Below are 22,426 nucleotides of genomic sequence, written 5' to 3'. Positions count from 1 at the left end.
GGCCGTTAAAGACGAGCTCGCCCGAGCGGATCTGCCAAAAACCCTGGATGCATTGATACAACTCAGTATCACCATAGATAGAAGACTACGAGAAAGAAAGGCTGAGAAAATGGGAATGCCATTATCCAGTTCTTCTCGGATTTCGGCCGTTGACCCCGTTCCTATGGAGGTAGGAACCATACGCCCACCTCTATCAACTATGGAAAGAGCCAGAAGACGATCTGGTAATCTCTGCTTGTACTGTTCATCCCCGGATCACAAGATAAACGTCTGTCCCCTAGTCTACAAAAAGAAGGGTGCGTGTTCACATGTCCTCCTAGGGGGATTGACAACTTCAATCACTAACCCTTATCTTTCTGTTTGCTTAACATTACAGTGGGACCAGAACAGGATTACTACTAAGGCCATGATTGACACAGGATCTTGTGGAAATTATATTGACATACGTTTTGCTGCTTTAAATAAAGTTCCTATTATTTCTAAACTTAAACCTGTCTCAGTGAGTCTTATTAACGGTGTTCCTTTATCCTCTGGTCCAATCACTGATCAGACACAGGCACTCCTAGTCACTACTAACGGGTCTCATATGGAGACCACTACCTTCGATCTAATACCTTCACCCCACTTTCCCATTGTTTTGGGACTTCCCTGGTTGCACACACATCAACCAACCATAGATTGGAAGGAACGGACCCTGACCTTCCTCTCTTGCTATTGCGAGGGTACGTGTAACCTCCCGTCTTTCGGGAAGATCCTGTCTGTGGTGACAGATGAGATTGCACCACTATGTTATCAGGATCTCTCTGAGGTTTTTCTTGAGAAAAATGCTCAAGCACTACCTCCCCATTGAGACTATGATTGTAGCATTGATCTACTCCCAAATAGCAAATTGCCGTTCGGTCATGTTTATCCTCTTTCACAGGATGAACTTTCCCATCTCAAAGACTATTTGGATGAGAATTTGGAAAAAGGTTTTATTAGACCTTCCACTTCTTCCACAGCAGCAGGACTCTTTTTTGTCCGCAATAAGGACTCAAGTCTCAGGCCTATCATCGACTATAGGCAATTGAATGCTATTACAATAAAAGATCGCTATCCTCTACCGCTTATCCCTGAGCTCATTGAGCAGGTGCGTGGAGCTACCTATTTTTCAAAATTGGACCTGAAAGGAACATACAATCTCATTCGAATCCGTGATGGACACGAGTGGAAGACTGCATTCAGAACCAGATACGGATTGTTCGAATATCTTGTAATGCCATTCGGGCTATGCAACGCCCCTGCAGTTTTTCAACGATTTATAAACGATATTTTCTGAGACTTACTAGATGTCTGTGTTGTGGTATATCTGGACGATATACTTATATATTCACGATCCCTGTCTGAACACATAAGACATGTAAGACTAGTATTATCGAGATTGCTTGCACACAACCTTTATGTGAAACTGAAAAAATGCTTGTTCCATAAAGAAGAGGTACTGTTTCTAGGCTACATCATATCCAAAACAGGAATCGAGATGGACATGAGTAAGATATCCTGCATTCAGGATTGGCCTACACCAACCACACGCAAGGCGCTACAGCGATTCCTTGAATTTTCGAATTTCTACAGGAAGTTCATTAGAAACTTCTCTGCCATTGTGAGACCCCTCACACAGCTCACTAGCATTAAAAAAACATTCAAATGGTCAGATGAAGCAAATAAAGCTTTTCACCTGTTAAAGACAAGGTTTACTTCTGCTCCCATACTACGCCATCCAGACCCATCCCTCCAATACATTCTGGAAGTAGATGCGTCAAACATGGCAGTAGGAGCAATACTCTCCCAACGACCAACTCACACTTCACCACTTCATCCAGTCGCCTTTTTTTCTAAATCCCTAAGCAGTCCCGAGATAAATTACCCCGTGGGTGAAAAGGAACTACTTGCTATAAAATTGGCTCTGGAGAATTGGCGACATCTACTCGAAGGCACCCAATTACCAATACTTATATACACGGACCATAAAAATCTCCAATATCTTCAGACTAACAAAACTCTCTAGCACCGACAGGTACGATGGTCACTATTCTTTCTAAGGTTTAACTTCCTAGTGACCTACACACCTGCAGATAAGAACAAAAAGGCGGATGCACTATCACAACTAACTGAAGAAAACTACTTCGAAATCCCTTCCGTTCCTATAATACCTCACAAACGCATTATTGGAGTTGTCCGTTCCTTGAAGGAAGAGGTTTTGCATGGTATAAGTTTGGATTCACCCCCACCACAACTAAATACTGATGCAGAAGGCTTCCTCAACTACAACGACAAACTTTACATACCACCTACCATACGCACCAAGATCTTGGAATTATCGCATGATGTGCCTATGGCAGGACATATGGGTATGACAAAGATTCTTAATCTGATTACCAGGCAATTCTGGTGGCCTGACATGAAAACATCTATACAAAAATTTGTCTCTTCATGCAATGTCTGTGCCAGGTCCAAAATTGACACTACGAGACCATCCGGTCTACTATGCAGTCTACCAATACCCCAAACTCCATGGGAAGTTGTGTCCTTGGACTTTATAGTGGAATTGCCTCCTTCCAAAGGATTTAATACCATCTTAGTGTCAGTGGACCATCTGACAAAAATGGCACATTTCATTGCTATTCGCAGACTACCTTCGTCCAAAAAAACGGCAGAACTCCTGATGAAACATGTCTTTAAGTTACATGGTATCCCAAAAACTCTTCTGTCTGACCGTGGATCACAATTTATTTCCAAGTTCTGGCAAGAACTATGTCACATACTACGGATCGAGCGGAAGCTCACTTCTCCTTACCATCCGCAGACCAACGGACAGACTGAAAGAGTCAACCAATGCATCGAGCAATATTTACGTTGTTACACTTCTTACCAACAGGATGATTGGGTGGATCTTCTCCCTCTGGCAGAATTTGCCTACAACAACGCAACCCACAGTACGACCAAGCAGAGTCCGTTCTACTTGAACTATGGGTTTCATCCCTCTATTCTTCCACCACGCATCCTTCCTTCAAATAACCCAGTAGCTTCAGACTATCTTACCCAAATAAAGGACTCTCTGGGTTTGCTTAATACTACCATTGCACACGCTCATAGTCAACAAAAGAAGTACTATGATCTTCGCAGAAGACCTTCTCCTCAGTACGCTATCGGAGACCTCGTTTGGCTCTCAACAAAAAATTTAAGACTGAAAATCCCTAGCAAAAAGCTTGGACCTCTGTTCTTGGGACCTTTCCCAATCAAGAAACTTATTGGAAAAGCTGCAGTACAGCTTACATTGCCAATAGACCTCAAAATACATCCCATTTTCCATGTGTCGCTACTGAAGCCCCATGTTCCTGACCAAGGAATAAGGCCTACTATCCCTCCTCCTCCTCCTGTACAAGTTGAAGGTGGAGAAGAATATGAGATAAAAGAGATTCTGGATTCTCGTATCCACAGAGGAAGACTTCAGTACTTGGTTCGATGGAAGAACTATGGGCCCCAAGACGACACCTGGCTAAACACCTCTGACATACAGGCCTTCAGGAGCCGGCCTTAAGGGGGGGGGGTACTATAATGTTCTGGTACCTTTGGGTACCCTAATTACTCTTTCATAAGTGTATGCGCCCCACCATTCTTTTTTGGTAAGGTGCGCATACACCTTTAAGACTGATGCTGTCATCACTGAGCGCCGGACTGGATGGCTATTTAGATCGCCGGCTCTCACTCACATGTGTTCGTTCAAACTGCTTTGTGCCTTGATGCTAACCTGTCTTGAAGCTCTCATGCTTGCAAGCATACCTCGCTGTCGGAACCACGCTGCGCTGATCCCTGTATCCCGCTACCGGATCATCCGCTCTTGCCGAACCTCTCCTCTGCTACATTGCTATTAGTGATAAGTACCCCACAGGGGAAACCTCTATAACCTTTATACTAAAGCTTACACTATCTAGCTCTGCATACTAAGGACTATTACTACATCTGCATTATCTAAGATTGCTAGCTCTTGAGCCTACTACCACCTGTTCTTGCACTGGGTTGATCTCTCTTGTATGTCCACCTGCTACTCTGTCATCTGCTACCATACATGATTGCTAAACCTATCTGCATTCCATCTGCTACTATCTTACTTTCAAGAACATTTCCTTTCAAGTGTCTGTCATCTACCATCTCTACCCAACCTGTCTCTTCAGCCTATCATCACTGTGTTACTATATACATAAGTCACTCTAGGAAACATCTTATTGAGTGTGTGTATTTACTTGCTGAATTGAGATCATCCACACATGATGAGTCATTGAGAGTTGGGAATGGTGTCTCAGCGTTTCTCTACATGACTACTGAAGTGGAATATTTCTGCAGCTGAAAATCCACATCATACGTAAAACGCAGGAGCGTTACAGTCTCTGTGTTCATCCAGTGATTACAACCTCCATACAGTTACAAAGCACTGCCTGGGAGCACACTTAACCCTTTGCTTGCCCCTAGTGTTAACCCCATCCTTGCCAGTGTCTTTAGTACAGTAACAGTGCATATTTTTAGCATTGATTTCTGTATTAGTGTCACTGGTCCCCTCAAAAGTGTCAGTTATGTGTCTGATCCGTCTGCCGCGATACTGCGTTTCCCATTAAAAAATTGTTGATTGCGGCCATTACTAGAAAAAATAAATAAAAATGACATAAAACGACCCCCTAGTTTGTATATGCGATAACCTTTGTGCAAACCAATCAATATACACTTATTGGGATTTTTTTTTACCAAAAATATGTGGCAGAATACAAATTGGCCAAAATGGATGAAAATTTTAGATTTTTTAATATTTTTTATTGTAAATGTGTTATAGCAGAAAGTAAAAAAAAATATATTTTTTTTCTGAATTGTCGCTCTTTTTTTGTTTATAGCACAAAAAATAAAAACCGCAGAGGTGATCAAATACCACCAAAAGAAAGCTCTAGTTGTGGGGAAAAAAAGGACATAAATTTTGATTTGGTACAGTGTCACATGACTGTGCAATTGTCAGTTAAAGTAACGCAGTGCCGAATCGCAAAAAATGGCCTGGTCACGAAGGGGGTAAAACCATCCGGTCCTTAAGTGGTTATTATGTGCACCGCATACTAGCACATTATGACAGGCTTACCTGTAAAGCAAATCCCTCCAGCGCTGCGCTCTCACCGCTGACAGGGATTCCATCTTCACCTGGTCTTCTTTCCGGGTTCGCAAGCCCTGGCCCTTTGAATGGTCGGGCCACGATGACATCACTCCCGCACATTGGAGTCACGATCACAGCACAGCTCTCTGAATGGACGGCACACTCAAATGTGCTATCTATCCAAAGCGCAGTGCGCATGCGCCGGTGATGTCGCCAGCTGCTACAAATGTGAATATCTCCTACAACAGGGATTCCCAAACTATGGCCCTGCAGCTGTTGCAGAACTACACGTCCAATGAGGCATTGTAAAACTCTGACATTCACATACATGACTAGGCATTGTAGTTCCTGAACAACTGCAGGGCCGTAGTTTGGGAATCCCTGCCCTACACGGTACATGTTTAGGAGATATTCACTGTACCTATGGGTAGGCCTTATTATAGGCTTACCTGTAGGTACAAAATAAAAAGCGGACTTTACTACCGCTTTAACCACTTGCCGACTGCCGCACGACTATTTACGTCGGCAGTCAGCCCCTCACAGGCAGAGCGACGCAGTACTACGTCGCTAGCCTGTGAGGGTCTACGGAGCGAGCGCGCGCCCCCGGACCCCCCGCACGTGTGTCCGCCGGTCACTTGGCGATCGTCGGTGCAGAGGGAGAAAGGCAGGCGGCTGATGTAAACAAGCCGCCTGTCATTCTCCCCTGTGTAGGAATAGTGATCATACGGTTCTACTATGTAGGACCGTTGATCACTGTTCCTACACCTCAAGCCACAGCCAATCACAGTTAGAATCACGCCCCTAGGGACACACTTAACCCCTCCCTCTCAAAAAAGTTAACCCCTTCACTGCCAGTGTATTTTTACAGTAACAGTGCATATATATAGCACTGATTACTGTGGTAATGTCACTGGTAACCCCAAAAATGTCAGTCAAGGGTCCGATCTGTTTTCCGCAATGTCGCAGTACCGCAAAAACAAAAAAAAATATCGCAGATCGCAGCCATTACGCGTTAAAAAAAAAACAACAAAAATGACAAAAATCTTTCCCTTTGTTAGTAAACGCGATAACTTTTGCGCAAACCAATCAAAATACGCTTTTTGCGATTTTTTTACCAAACATAAGTAGAATAAAACAAGTTGGCCGAAAATGTTAAAAAATTTAGATTTTTACATTTTGGGGGGGGGGGGGGGGATTTCATATAAAAAAAAATGTGAAAAATATTATTATCTTTCCCTTTGTTAGTAAACGCGATAACTTTTGCGCAAACCAATCAAAATACGCTTTTTGCGATTTTTTTTACCAAACATAGGTAGAATAAAACAAGTTGGCCGAAAATGTTAAAAAATTTAGATTTTTACATTGGGGGGGGGGGGGGATTTCATATAAAAAAAAATGTGAAAAATATTATTATCTTTCCCTTTGTTAGTAAACGCCATAGCTTTTGTGCAAACCAATCAAAATACGCTTTTTGTGATTTTTTTTACCAAACATGTAGCAGAAAACAAATTGGCCTAAAATGTTAAAAAAATTTCATTTTTACATTTTTTTGGGGGGGAATTTCATATAAAAAAATGTGAAAAATATTGTTATTTTTGCAAAATTGACGCTCTTTTTTTGTTTATAGCGCATGATCAAAAAATCGCACAGGTGATCAAATACCACCACCCACTGTTTGTGGGAAAAAAAGGACGTCAATTTCATTTGGGTACAGCGTCACACGACCGTGCAATTGTCCGTTAAAGTCACGCAGTGCCGAATCGCAAAACAGGCCCTAGTCAGGAAGGGGGTAAAATCTTCCGGGGCTTAAGTGGTTAACAATGAACTACAGCTCACGGCAGCACATGCGTTATGCGCACAATAAAACATGCTGTGTGGCATAAAGGAGCCCTTAGCCTTGAACTGAAAGAAAAAGACAGCAAGGCACAAGCGCTGTGCAACACTACTAAGAAGGAAGTAGAACTTAAGTATGTAATGAGAAAATAAGGCTGCTCCCATGTAAATATATAATTATAAACTATACAGTTAATTACTGAAATTTAATTATTAAAACCTGATGATGTGAAATATCCCGCAAGTTGATTTATCTTATTCACACGTCCATCTAAATCCAATAAAGAGACTATAGTTCTCATTTCATCCCCCAAGCCTGTCTCCTCTAACCTCCCCTTCCCCGTAGCTCTTTACAATGCAGACAGCATGGAGCAGTTGGTGTTCTTGATTACCGCATTTTATTCACAGCTATGTAAAGTGTCTAGCCTGACTTCTAATAATCTGTTTACCCAAATGAACAGCTTCTATTCTGGCCCCAGTATTAATAGAGTCATGAACTTCTTTTTGAAGCACAGATTAAACGGCGAGCTGGAAGAAGCAGACTGCATATTAAGCGCCAGGCCCTGAGCAATGGAACGCCGCGACTACAAAATAATAGAATGTAAAGAGGCCCCTACACAACACAGCCGGGGATTTGTTGTTGTGCATAACGGGTTCTTAATAACCTGAGCAGACATTTAGGTCAGGATGATACGAATAGCGTTAAGACGGAATGGTAATCTTAAATTAAAATTTAGAAAAAAATAAATAAAATAATACAAGCAAAAAAAATTCGATTATTTTTTTTTTTGCTGTAACCCGGACCCGATTTGGCACAGGAACGTGGCTGTGCTATGGGATCACCAGAACCTCCCATTGTAGCTGGCTTGTACATACAGTGGATGAAAATAATTATTTGATCCCCTGCAGACTTTGTACGTTTTCCCACTTACAAAGAATTTAATGGTCTATACATTTTATCAGAGATGTATTTTAAATGATAGAGACAGAATATCAAACAAAAATCTAGAAAAAACACACAATACAAATGTTATAAATTGAGTTGCAGTTCAGTGAGTAAAATAAGTATTTGATCCCCAAGCAAAACATGACTTAGTATTTGGTGGACAAACCTTTGTTGGCAAACACAGAGGTAGGACTTGTAGTTGGTGACCAGGTTTGCACACATCTCAGGAGGGATTATGGTCCACTCTTCTTTACAGATCTTCTCTAAATCCTTAAGGTTTCTTAGCTGTAGCTTGGCAACTCAAAGTTTTAGCTCCCTCCATAACTTTTCTATAGGATTAGGATTTGGAGACTGGCTAGGCCAATCCATGGCCTTAAGATGCATCTTCTTGAGCCACTCCCTTGTTGCCTTGGTCATATGTTTTGGGTCATTGTCATGCTGGAAGACCCATCCATGACCCATCTTCAGTGTTTTGGCTGAGGGAAGAAGGTTCTCATCCAAGATTTGACAATACACGGCCCATCCATTGGCCCCTAAATGTGGCAAAGTTGGCCTGTACCTTTAGCAGAGAAACAGCCCCAAAGCATGTTTCCACCTCCGTGCTTGACTGTAGGGATGGTGTTTTTAGGGTCACTGCCAGCATTTTTTTTTCTCCAAACACAGCGAGTCCCCCTCCTCAAGAAGGCACATGTACATTAATGCCAATGAACAGCTAAATGATTCACAGAAGGATTGGGAGAAAGTGCTGTGGTCAGATGAGACCAAAATTGAGCTCTTTGGCATTAACTCAACTCTCTGTGTTTGGAGGAAGAAAAATGCTGACTATGTGAAGAAGTACATTGAGGTCATGGAGTGGTCTAGTCAGTCTCCAGACCTTAATCCTATAGAAAATGTATAGAGAGAACTGAAACTTTGAGTTGCCAAGAGACAGCCAAGAAACCTTAAGGATTTAGAGAAGATCTGTAAAAAAGAGTGGACCAAAATCCCTTTCGAGATAAGTGAAAACCTGGTAGCTACAAGAAACGTCTTACCTCTGTGTTTGCCAACAAGAATTTCTTGTTAGTGCCTCATAAGTAACACGTATTTATTGTAGGGTATATCACCAAATTTGATGGCAGCTGTAATGACTGGACATTTTTAATCTCAGAGGAAGCAGTCACCATTTATATTTAGATATATTTAAAACCTGGTAACCAACTACAAGAAACGTCTTACCTCTGTGCTTGCCAACAAGGGTTTCTCCAAGTACGAGGTCATGTTTTGCATAGGGATCAAATATCTATTTTACTCACTAAACTGCAACCTAATTTATAGCATTTGTTTTATGTGTTTTTTTCTGGATTTTTGGTTGATATTCTGTCTCTATCTTTTAACCACTTTACGACCGGCGCACGACGATCTACGTCGGCACTCAGCCCCGGCCAGGCAAACTGACGTAGGCCTACGTCAGCACAATTTGCCGGCCCTGTGCGCGCTCCCGCGCGTCCCCGCCACCGATGATGACTCGATTGGGTTCAGAACCGATCAGTCATCAGGTCCAGGCCAATCATTTTTGGTCTGGACCTGTTGATCGGTCCTGCCCAATCAGATCATCCTCTAAGCCTGTGAAATGTAAACACAGGCTTAGAGGAGATGTGCCCTCCCCCCACAACGGTCTTTTTGGATCCAGCGTGAGAGGAGAGCACATCTTACTGTGAGTACTGCACCAAGCACACCCACACACAGTTAGATAGGCACATTTCACCCCCGATCGCCCCCCCAATTAACCCCTACAGCACCTGACACAACACACACTATATACAGCATATAGCATATACCTATATACCTGTATAAGTGTGATTTGTGAACAGGTGTAGCCCTTGCGACCCCCCCTTTTCCACTCAAATTACCCCCCACCCCCCCCTAATAAAGATTTAACCCACTGATCCCCCCTGAACCCCCCCTGATCACCGTCGTTAACCCCTACACCCTCTGTCACATCAGCACTAATACAAACGCAATATACGGTGTTATTGTATTTTTGTATTAGTGTCATTGTGATCAGAATTAGCGCAGGCGACTAAGTTTCTGTCCCAAGAAGGTTTAGGGTCCCCGCCACCCGCCAGATAAAGATTTAAGCCCCTGACCCCCCCCTGATCACCCCTACACCCCCTGCCATAACACACACCGTATACAGTATATAGCATTTTGCTATATACCCGTATAAGTGTGATTTGTGGTCAGGTCTAGTGCTTGTGACCCCCCTTTTTCCACTTGAATTACCCGCCACCCCCCCCTAATAAAGATTTAAGCCCCTGATCCCACCTGATCCCCCCCTGATCACCGCTAGTTAACCCCTACACCCTCTGTCACATCAGCACTAATACAAACGTAATATACTGTGTTTTTGTATTTTTGTATTAGTGTCATTGTGATCAGAATTAGCGCAGGCGACTAAGTTTGTGTCCCAAGCAGGTTTAGGGTCCCCCCCACCCGCCCAATAAAGATTTAATCCCCTGATCCCCTCCTGATCACCCCTACACCCCCTGCCACAACGCACACTGTATACAGTATATAGCATTTTCTATATACCCGTATAAGTGTGACTTGTGACCAGGTTTAGCGCTTGCCACCGTTCCTTTTATCCTTAGGATACCCGCCAGTCCCTTCCAATAAAGATTTAAACCCCTGATCCCCCCCTGATCACATCCCGTTAACCCCTACACCCTCTGTCACATTAGCACTAATACACACATAATATACTGTTTTTACTGTATTTTGTATTGGTGTCATTGTGACTTGAGGTTGCGCTAGCTAGCTAGTTTCTTTCCCAAAGGAGGTTTAGGGTCCCCGCCACCCCCCCCAGATCCCCAGCGCATAGTTTAGAAGTAACCCCTTGATTGCCACACACGCACGCACGCACGCACGCACGCACCTACACTTCCATTTCTAGTATAGTGTTTGAACAGATCAATATCTGATCTGATCAGAACTATACTAGCGCCCCCATAGTTTAGGGTTCCCAAAACGTGGTGTTTGCACGATCAGTACTGATTCCGGCCAGCACCTGCGTTTAACCCTTTCACCCAGGCAAGTGTAGTAATCAATAGATTACTGTCACTTGCAAAAAAACACAAGACACAAAACCGCTGTGTTAGCAGAGTCAGGCCTGATCCCTGCTAGCATTAGCAGTTTTTTTTGTAGCGCTTGAAATAATCTTCGACAACCAGGTGCTTTTATTACCTGTGAGTCGCATCACTGTACGAGTAAATTTAGTTACCAAAATGACCAAACGTTCGTACAGGGATGAAGAGCTTGTCAGTTATATGCTGACCGAGTCATCTGATAGCGAAGGGGAAGCTACAATGACCGAATTAGTGTCAGTATATGAACCTGATGACGGCAGCGGCTCCCTGACAGATAGCTCCGACGACAGATGGGTCCCTGTTAGACCCAGGCGTACCCGACCCCATTCTGAAGTTGTTGTGATGCAGGAATCGCAGGGTGCTCGTATGGAGCAGAGTGTGGGTACTAGTGCCGCTCATCCTTCTGGCGACCTGGCAAGCGCCAGCGGCCTAGTACAACCTGAACCTAGTACAACCAGCACTGCAGTAAGACCTGGTGACGTGGCGAGTCCCCTAAGTGCAGTTGAAGCTGGTGCGGTGGCTAGCACAAGTAGTGGCCCGCAGCCACCGCGTATTCGAAGACAGGCCCGTAGAGCCCATAGTGCCCTCCCTGATGCGCTGGCATTTCCTAATTGGCAACCCACTGATACTACAGCGCCAGTACTTCCCCCATTCACCGCCCAACCTGGAATCCACGTGGAGACAGCTGGTTTTACGCCCCTGAACTTTTTTGAGCTGTTCTTCACGGAAGATCTTTACAGATCTATTGTGGATCAATCAAATTTATATGCACAACAGTTCATCGCCGCCAACCCAAATTCACACCTTGCCAGACAATTCGGCTGGAAACCTATAACGGTTTCCGAATTTAAGATCTTTCTGGGCCTTTCCCTCCACATGGGCATAACTAAACAGAGTGAATTGCGGCTATATTGGTCCACTAGCCCAGTTCACCATATGCGCATGTACTCTGCCTCTATGTCCAGGACGAGATACGAGCAAATTCTGCGATTTATGCATTTCAGCGACAATGAACTCTGTCGTCCTCGGGGAGACCCTGCATACGATCGGCTCCACAAAATTCGGCCCCTCATAGACCACTTCAATCAGCGGTTTGCAGCCTTGTTTACCCCCGAACAAGTTGTCTGCGTTGACGAGTCCCTGATTAAATTTACTGGCCGCCTTGCTATGAAACAGTACCTCCCCAGCAAGCGTGCCAAGTACGGGGTCAAACTGTATAAATTGTGTGACAGGGCCACAGGCTATACAGTTAGTTTCCGGGTCTATGAGGGAAAAGATAGCTGTGTGGAGCCCCCCAACTGCCCAGACTACATAGGGAGCAGCGGTAAGATCGTTTGGGACTTGGTGTCACCCTTATCCGGAAAGGGGTACCATTTGTACGTGGACAACTTTTATACAAGCGTGCCACTATTTAGTCACCTTCTTGATTTACAAATTGGCGCATGTGGCACCGTGCGACCTAATCGCCGGGGCTTCCCCCAACGGCTTGTAGATTCCCGTCTTAGTCGGGGGGCGAGAGCCTGCTTGAAAACGGACAAATTACTTGCGGTGAAGTGGAAGGATACACGGGAGGTTTATGTTCTGTCCTCCCTTCACCCAGACACGACGATCCAAATTCCTACGGCAACTGGCGTTATGGAGAAACCCCTCTGTGTCCACGAATATAACCTTAACATGGGAGGGGTGGACCTTAACGACCAGCTTTTGGCGCCGTATTTAGTTGCCCGTAAAGCCAGACGCTGGTACAAAAAAGTGTCTGTTTACCTATACCAATTGGCTATGCTGAACGCCTTTGTCCTATACAGGGCGTCAGGACGAACTGGATCTTTCCGGGAATTCCAGGAAGAGATCATCCTTGCCTACCTGTACCCAGGAGGCATGCCTGCCCAACTTCCCCTTCCAGATGCAGTGAGCCGGCTGCATGAGAGGCATTTTTCACATGTCCTCCCGAGTACCCCTACCCAAAGATGGCCCCAAAGAAGATGTCGTGTCTGTAGCAAGCGCGGATTTAGGCGTGACACCCGTTATTATTGTCCCAAATGTCCTGACCAACCTGGTCTCTGCATCGGGGAATGTTTCGAGCGCTACCATACACTAGTGGATTATTAGCGTAGGGTACAGCACGACACAGTGTAGGGCACATAAACACAGGGTCTCGAAGGATGTTGGATGTCCATCGACATTTTGAGAGACCCAAGCTGGAAGAGAAGATCGCAGATGATCGCAGTCCCTCCCAAATCAAGAAGTAAAGGAACAGTTAGAAAGAAAAATAAAAGGATCCAAAAACTGCTGTGGTGTCAGTAATTTTATATGTCCTTCTACTCCTTCCTACTGTACTTTTTTTCAATGTCCTTTGTTTGTTTTTTCATTCTTTTGTGACCTGTTTCTCTTGCAGGTCCCTCGTCGGCTACCACGCATTGATTTTATATATTCTGACACAAACAGCGTTTGCGCTCAGCATATATGGATACCTTTGCTGATAGCAGCTGTGGTGATTTTCTGATTTCAGCACTGCAGTTAAAATCCTATTTTGGTATACGTGGATAGCGCCGTGTATACCCATCATTAAATTCAGTGGGTGGTTGTTTGGGCGGTTAATGATGAAGATCCAAAAACTGTTGTTGTCAGTCATTTTATATGTCCTTCTACTCCTTCCTACTATACTTTTTTTCAATGTCCTTTGTTTGTTTTTTCATTCTTTTGTGACCTGTTTCTCTTGCAGGTCCCTCGTCGGCTACCACGCATTGATTTTATATATTCTGACACAAACAGCGTTTGCGCTCAGCATATATGGATACCTTTGCTGATAGCAGCTGTGGTGATTTTCTGATTTCAGCACTGCAGTTAAAATCCTATTTTGGTATACGTGGATAGCGCCGTGTATACCCATCATTAAATTCAGTGGGTGGTTGTTTGGGCGGTTAATGATGAGTAATACTACGCATTATTCCTGTGCTGATTTCTGATAGGTTCTCTTTTTTTCCGTTCAGCCCACAGGCTGCATGAAAAAAAAAAAAACCTATATGCCAAACAAGGACCAGCAATGTACTGGTACGTTGCTGGACTTTGAGTGGTTATACCAGGATGATGCCTGCAGATTTAGGCATCATCTTGGTATCGTTTTTTACAGCCAGCGGTCGGCTTACATGTAAAAGCAATTCTAGCAGGTAATTGGCCGCTAGACTGCTTTTACATGCAGTGGGAGGGGCCTCCCCCCCCCCCACCGCCGCCTTCCGCAGCCTTCCATGGTTTTTCTCTGGCTCTCCTGTCCCACCGGTTAACCCGAGAGTGCAGCCGGTGGTTCAATTATCTAACCATAGAGCTAATTGGAGATGAGAATGGCTCCAATCATCTCTATGGCCTAAGATGCCGGAGGCTACGAGCATTTTATGACTTCTGTTTCGCCAGAAATAAACAGGGCCATTGGGAAATTGGGAAAGTATTTTATCACACCAATTTTGGTGTGGTCAGATGCGTTAAGGTCAGAGGAGAGATCTAGAGTCTAAAAGACCCCAATTTTTTTTAAAAAGAGTACCTGTCACTACAGATTGCTATCATAGGGGATATTTAAATTCACTATGATAACAATAAAAATGATTTAAAAAAAAAAAAAATTAAAAGGAAAGGTGTCAAAATAAATTAAAAAAGCAAAAGAAAAAAAAAAAAAAAATTGAGCCCCCCCCCTTACCCCCGGTGCTTGCGCGCAATGGCGCACGCAAGCGGTGGTCTAGTATCATATGTAAACCACAATTGCAGCATGCATGTGAGGTATCGCCGCGATCGCCAGATCGAGTGCAGTAATTCTTGCAGTAGACCTCCTCTGTAAGTCTAAAGTGGTAACCTGTAGAGACTTTTAAAGGTTTTCAAAAATGTACATACGTTTTTGTCGCTGCGCAGGCATGCGCAATTTTTAAAGCATGTCATGTTAGGTGTCTATGAACTCGGCATAAGATCATCTTTTAAATTTTACCAAAAAAATTGGAATTATATAGTGTATTTGTGCAATAAATTAAAAAAAAATGTATTTTTTTCGCAAAAATTGCGTTTGGAAAATCTGTGCGCAAATACCGTGTGACAAAAAAATTTGCAACATCCACCATTTTATTCTATAGGGCCTCTGCTTTAAAAAAATATATAATGTTTGGGGGTTCAAAGTAATTTTCTAGTAAAAAAAAAATATTTTTTCATGTAAACAAAAAGGCACAGAAAAGGCTTGGTTTTCAAGTGGTTAGAAGAGTGGGTGATGTGTGGATAAGATTGAGTATAAAATGCCGGAACTGTTCAAACACCCCCCTAATGACCCCTTTTTGAAAAGTAGACACCCAAAGCTTTTTTCTGAGAGGCATGGTGAGTCCATGGAGTATTTTATATTTTGCCACAAGTTTCGGGAAAATTATTATTTTTTTTTTTTTTGTTGTTTTTTTACAGAAAGTTGTCACTAAATGATATATTGCTCATGCATGCCATGGGAATATGTGAAATGACACCCCAAAATACATTCTTTTGCTTCTCCTGAGTACAGGGATACCACATGTGTGAGACTTTTTGGGAGCCTAGCTGTGTACGCGCCCCCGAAAACCAATCCACATCTTCAGGTTTTCTAATGGCGTAAATTGCTGATTTTACCCCTGACTACCTGTCACAGTTTCAGAGGCCCTGAAATTTCAAGATGGCACAAAACCCCCCCAAATGACCCCATTTTGCAAAGTAGACACTCCAAGCTACTGGCTGAGAAGTATGGTGAGTCCATGGAATAGTTTATATTTTGCCACAAGTTTCGAGGAAAAAAAATTTTTTTATTTTTTTTTATTTTTTTACACAAAGTTGTCAGTAAATGATATATTGCTCACACAGGCCATGGGTATATGTGAAATGACACCCCAAAATACATTCTGCTGCTTCTCCTGAGTACAATGATACCCCATGTGTGAGACTTTTTGCCAGTCTAGCCGCGTACAGGACCCGGAAAACCAATGCGCACCTTTAGGCTTTCTAAGGGCGTAAATTGTTGATCTCACTCCTTACTACCTATCACAGTTTTGAAGTCCATAAAAAGCCAAGATTGCACAAACCCCCCCCAAATGACCCCATTTTGCAAAGTAGACACTCCAATCTATTTGCTGAGAGGCATGGTGAGTATTTTGCAGCTCTCATTTTTTTTGGAAAATGAAGAAAAAACAGGAAAATGCATTTTTTTTCCTCTTTTTTCAATTTCCAAAACTTTGTGACAAAAAGTGAGATCTGCAAAACACTCAACATGCCTCTCTGCAAATAGCTCAGGGTGTCTACTTTCCGAAAAGGGGTCATTTGGGGGGGGTTGTGCTGTCTTGGCATTTCATGGCCTCCAAAACTGTGATAGGTAGTCAGGAGTGAAATCAACAATTTACGCCCTTGGAAAGCCTGAAGGCGATGATTGGTTTTCGGGGTCCTGTACTCGGCTAGACTGCAAAAAAGTCTCACACATGGGGTATCCCTATACTCAGGAGAAGCAGCAGAATGTATTTTGGGGTGTCAGTTCACATATACCCATGGCATGTGTGAGCAATATATCATTAACTGACAACTTTGTGTAAAAAAAAAAAAAATATATATATATATATATATATATATATTTCCCGGAACTTGTGGCAAAATATAAAATATTCCATGGACTCACCATGCCTCTCAGCAAATAGCTTGGGGTGTCTACTTTCCAAAATGGGGTCATTTGGGGGGGTTTTGTGCTATCTTGGAATTTTAGGGCCTCCGAAACTGTGATAGGTAGTCAGGAGTGAAATCAACAATTTACGCCCTTGGAAAGCCTGAAAGCGGGGACTGGTTTTCGGGGACCTGTACTCGGCTAGACTGCAAAAAAGTCTCACACATGGGGTATCCCTGTACTCAGGAGAAGCAGCAGAATGTATTTTGGGGTGTCATTTCACATATACCCATGGCATGTGTGAGCAATATTTCATTTACTGACAACTTTGTGAAAAAAAAAAAAAAAAAATATATATATATGTATATCCCGGAACTTGTGGCAGAATATAAAATATTCCATGGACTCACCATGCCTCTCAGCAAATAGCTTGGGGTGTCTACTTTCCAAAATGGGGTCATTTGGGGGGGGTTTGTGCTATCTTGGAATTTTAGGGCCTCCGAAACTGTGACAGGTAGTGCAGAGGTGACATGCACAATTTACGCCATTAGAAAACCTGGGAGTGTTGATTGGTTTTCGCGGTCCTGTACACAGCTAGGCTCCCAAAAAGTCTCACACATGGGGCATCCCCATACTCAGGAGAAGTGGCAGAATGTATTTTGGGGTGTAATTCCACATATACCCATGTCATGTGTGAGAATTGTATCTTTTAGTGACAACGTTGTGTAAAAAAAAAAAATAAAAAAAAAAAATAGTAATATTCCCAAAACTTGTGGTAAAATATAAAATATTCCATGGACTCACCATGCCTCTTAGCAAACAGCTTGGGGTGTCTACTTTCCAAAATGGGGTCATTTGGGGGGGTTTTGTGGTATCTTGACATTTCAGGGCCTCCTAAACCGTTAGAGGTAGTGAGAAAATGCAATGAAAAATGTACGCCCTTTGAAATTCTGATGGTGGGGATTTGTTTTTGTGGTCCCGTACACAGCTAGGCTCCCAAAAAGTCCCACATATGTGGTATCCCTGTACTCAGGAGAAGCAGCAGAATATATTTTGGGGTGTAATTACACATATACCCATGGCATGTGTGAGCAATATATCATTTCAATGACAACTTTGTGTAAAAAAAAAAAAAAAAAAATTTTTAGTCATTTTTCAAACACCTGTGACAAAAAAATGAAATATTCAATGAGCTCAACATGCCTCTCAGAACATTCCTTAGGATGTCTACTTTCCAAAAAATGGTAGTTTGGGGGGGTTTTGTACTGCCCTGCCATTTTAGCACTTCATGAAATGAGATAGGCAGTCAAAAATTAAAGCTGCGTAAATTTCTGTATTTACACCATAGTTTGTAGACGCTATAACTTTTGCGCAAACCAATAAAAATACGCTCATTGAATTTTTTTTTGTCAAAGACATGTAGCTAAATATATTTTGGCCAAAAAAAAATACATAAATTGAGTATATTGGATATTTTTTAAAAGACAAAGTTGAAAATGTCATTTTTTTGCAAAATTTTCGCTCTTTTTTTATTAATATCGCAAAAAATAAAAAGCGCAGAGGTGATCAAATACCACCAAAAGAAAGCTCTGTTTGTGGGAAAAAAAGGACGTAAATTTCGTTTGGGTACCACATTGCATGACCGCACAATTGTCAGTTAAAGTCACGCAGTGCCGAGTCGTAAAATGGTCGGAATGGGGGTAAAATCTTCCGGGGCTTAAGTGGTTAAAATACACCTATAATACACCTATAATACACCTATAATAAAAATGATAGACCCTTCATTTCTTTGTAAGTGGGCAAAAAAATCTGCAGGGGATCAAATAATTTTCCCCACTGTAGAAGAAGTAAGTCAGCCTTGAGCCCTTTCATGGGAACACCACCAAGTCAATGGTTTAAGTATATGGATGATATATGGGGTAGGAACAGAACATCAGAAATACAAGCTTTTACTCAACACAAACATTCAGTGGACAAATACATCAAGTTTACAAAGAAGAAAAGAAGAACAAACTAACCTTTTGGACAACCTTTTTTGATGACTGACATTGTGGTCAATGCAGGGGTGTCTAAACTTTGGCCCTCCAGCTGTCTGACATTCAGACATAACTAGGTATGATGGGAATTGTAGTTCCTGAACAGCTGGAGGGCCATAGTTTGAAGACCCCTGTCCTAAAGGATGTTCTAGCATAGGCCTCCTGATGTGATGTATGGGAGTAGAGGACATAGCTGGTCTACAGGAAACCAACCCACATTGACCAATATCTACTTTTTCACTCCCACCACCCACTGGGGGTTATTAGAACACCTTAACGCCAGGCTATGATGGTAAAAACAAACACAGAATCTAATGATGAAGAACCAGATATTTCAGGGTTGCTTTGAAAGTTTGTGGTTGCCCAGACCGGCCTTTTGTAAAAAATCCCCAAGGTCAAGCAAAAACGTAGGACCTTCGAATGGAGAGGAGAAGCAAAACACATGGAGTTTTATAGTCATTCCCATACGTATGAAGTGAAGGAAAAACCCAGAAGGTTATTAAACAAACAACAGATAGCAGAATATATGTCATTCCTTATTTTGCCTAGAGTTACACTTTAAGCCTGAATTGTTTCTACTGCCTCTTACCTTTTTCACCGTCTTGTCTGGCTCTAGTGCAATATCTGGGATGTTGGCATCCACCATCAGTGAGAAAAGATTAAGGATCAAGTTGGAATACCTGAAAGATGCAAAAGGTAAAAACTTTATTTAACCACTTAACCTCTGGAAGGTTTCACCCCCCCCCCCCTTTATGACTAGGCCATTTTCTACAATACGCCACTGTGTTACTTTAACTGACAACTGCGCGGGGTCACGCAACGCTGTACATAAATAAAATTGATGTAATTTCACCCCCCCCCCCACAAAAAAAAACCTTTCTTTTGGTGGGATTTGATCACCACTGGGGTTTTTTTTTTATTTTTTGCTCTATAAAGAAGAAAATGGCATCCCAGTCTTAGTCCACAGGCTTCAGTAATGAGTTGGCCCTAACGTTGCAGCTATAACAGCTTCAACTCTGATGGGAAGGCTCTCCACAAGGTTTGTGCACTGGTCCAAATAATTTGGTGGAGGGGGGATTATGGTGTGGGGATGTTTCTCAGGGGTTGGGCTTGGCCCCTTAGTTCCAGTGAAGAGAACTCTTAAGGCGTCAGCATACCAAGACATTTGGATGAGCGAATTTGGGGTTGAGAAACTTGACTGACCTGCACAGAGTCCTGACCTCAACCGGTAGAACACCTTTGGGATGAATTAGAGCAGAGACTGCAAGCCAGGCCTTCTTGTCCACATCAGTGCCTGACCTCACAAATGTGCTTCTGGAAGAATGGTCAAACATTCCCATAGATACACTCCTAAACCTTGTGGACAGACTTCCCAGAGTTGAGGCTGTTATAGCTGCAATAGGTGGGCCAACTCAATATTGAGGATTACGGACGAAGATTGGGATGCAATTAAAGTTCATCTGTGTGTAAAGCTAGGCATCCCAATGATTTTGGTAATATAGTGTATACGTAATCCGGTGCACAACTGCTGCCCTGTAGCAGTAAAACTTCTACAGGGCAGTCAGCAAGTGGTTAAAGCCTCTCACAGGTGTTAAAATGTAGAAAAAAAAGTAGGAATATTGTTTTTTAAAGGAGTTGTATTTGCAGAAGGTTTTTATTTATCTTAATGTATTCTTTGCATTAAGATAAACAAGCCTTCTGTGTGCAGCAGCCCCCCAGCACCCCCTATTACTTACCTGAACCCCATCTCTCTCCAACGATGTCCACGAGACCTTCGGCTGTCTCCCTCCTGATTGGATTGGACACAGTCGTGGCGCCATTGGCTCTCGTAGCTGTCAATCAAAGTCAGTTAGCCAATCAGGAGAGAGGGGGGGTGGGGCCGAATGGCAGATTCGTGTATGAATGGACACACGGAGCTGCAGCTCGGCTTGGATGCCCCCATGGCAAGCTGCTTGAGGTGGGGGCACTTGGCAGAAGGGAGGGGCCAGGAGCAGCAAGGAGAGACCTGAGAAGATGAGGATCCAGGCTGTTCTGTGCAAAACCAACTGCACAGAGGAGGTAAATATAACATTTTTCTTTTTTTTTTTTTAAATACCAAACGAGACTTTAAAATCACTTTAAAGTGGTTGTAAACCTCACATGAAATATGAACAAGCATATCCGTCTATAGTGTACTTGTCCCAATCCAGAGCACTGAGGTGTCATTTCTATCTGCTGCTTTGTTCCTCTGTTACCATATGACTAAGCCCTGTGAGCAAGGTGAAACTTATTGAGGGGCGTGGCCTAGGAGTCAGGCTGACATCACTTTCATCTCTTCCTATACTTGGGCGGTTTCTTTGGAGAGCGATGTTTCATCTTTCTTTTCTTAAAGTGATTATAAAGTTTTATTTTTTTTTTTTTAAAATAATAAACATGTTATACTTACCTCCTCTGGGCAGTTGGTTTTGCACAGAGCGGCCTGGAACCTCCTCTTCTTTGGCCCCTTGTTGCTGCTCCAGGCCCCTCCCTCCTGACGAATGCACCCACAGAAAGCAGCTTGCTATGGGGGCACCCAAGCTGAGCTTCAGCTCTGTGTGTCCATTCAGAAGCGGAGCTGCCATTCAGCCCCGCCTCCTCTCTCTCCTGATTGGCTGACTGACTGACAGCCACCGGAGCCAATCAGGAGAAAGAGTCCCGGACGACCAAGGGACTCGTGGACATCGCTGGAAAGAGATGGGGTTCAGGTAAGTATTAGGGGGGCTGAGGGAAGCTGCTACACCCAGAAGGTTTTTTTTTATCTTAATGCAAAAAATGCATTAAGATAAAAAAAGCTTCGGTCTTTACAACATCCTTTAAAGCTCTGTTTGAAGGTAAAGCTGGAATAAACCTAATAAAATAAATGTCTTATATTGCAGCTTAAACGCTTTGGCTGCATTAGTTTCCTTTTTAAGTTGTTTCCCCTTATTTTCACCTGGTGATCTGGCCAGTAAGTCTGTAACTTCCTTTAACAAACTAAGCTGTCCAGCCAAAGCTGCATTGGAGGGCTAAGACAAACCTTTTACCACTAGGCTGCATTCACATGTCAGCGTATGGATCGTGGGCAGAATCGCCGCGATTCCGCCCGCGATCCTGAAATCATTGCAAATCGCGGGACGCCTGTGCGTTGCCCGTGATTTGCAATAGCACCCCAAACGCTGAGCGATGTTGCCGCGATTTCCGCCTGCCAAATCGCGGTAACAACGCGCAAAAAAAAATCGCGGGACGCAATACGCTCCAAAGAAGCTCTTGTACTTTTTTGGGCGTAATGCGTCCCGCGATTTTTTTTTTCCCGATGTTACTGCGATTCGGCAGGTGGAAATCGCGGCAACATCGTTCAGCGTTTGGGGTGCTATTGCAAATCACGGGCAATGCACAGGCGTCCCGCGATTTGCAATGATTTCAGGATCGCGGGCGGAATCGCGGCGATTCTACCCGCGATCCATATGCTGACATGTGAATGCAGCCTAGGGGCTTACAATGGTCAGCTTTATTTAATTTGCGTAAAACTTTAATCCCAAAACAAATCTATTGCTGTAACTTATTAAAACCTGTTAGTTGGAGTTCTGCTTTTTTAATTAATCGGTTCCCGCCCACGTATAGTAGAATGAAAGCTGGCTGGAACCGCTCTAGTTCTTGGAGGACGTCACATGATGTCTTCAC

The 22,426-nt window shown here is 43.2% G+C and overlaps 1 protein-coding gene across 1 annotated transcript in view; it reads right to left on the bottom strand.

Moving 5' to 3' along the window:
* The window catches only part of PIK3C3 (phosphatidylinositol 3-kinase catalytic subunit type 3), a 389,362-nt gene that overhangs the window by 80,626 nt on the left and 286,310 nt on the right, over window positions 1-22,426 (bottom strand). The window contains exon 23 of the mRNA XM_082248227.1: window positions 19,338-19,428. Coding sequence (XP_082104353.1) covers window positions 19,338-19,428 — 91 coding nt within the window. The remainder of the gene's footprint in view (window positions 1-19,337; window positions 19,429-22,426) is intronic.

Source organism: Pelophylax lessonae (assembly GCF_965119305.1).
Source record: "Pelophylax lessonae genome assembly, chromosome: 1".
Lineage (NCBI taxonomy): Eukaryota > Metazoa > Chordata > Amphibia > Anura > Ranidae > Pelophylax > Pelophylax lessonae.
The sequence above is the reverse complement of the archived record's forward strand: the minus strand, read 5'-3'. Positions and strand labels throughout refer to the sequence as shown.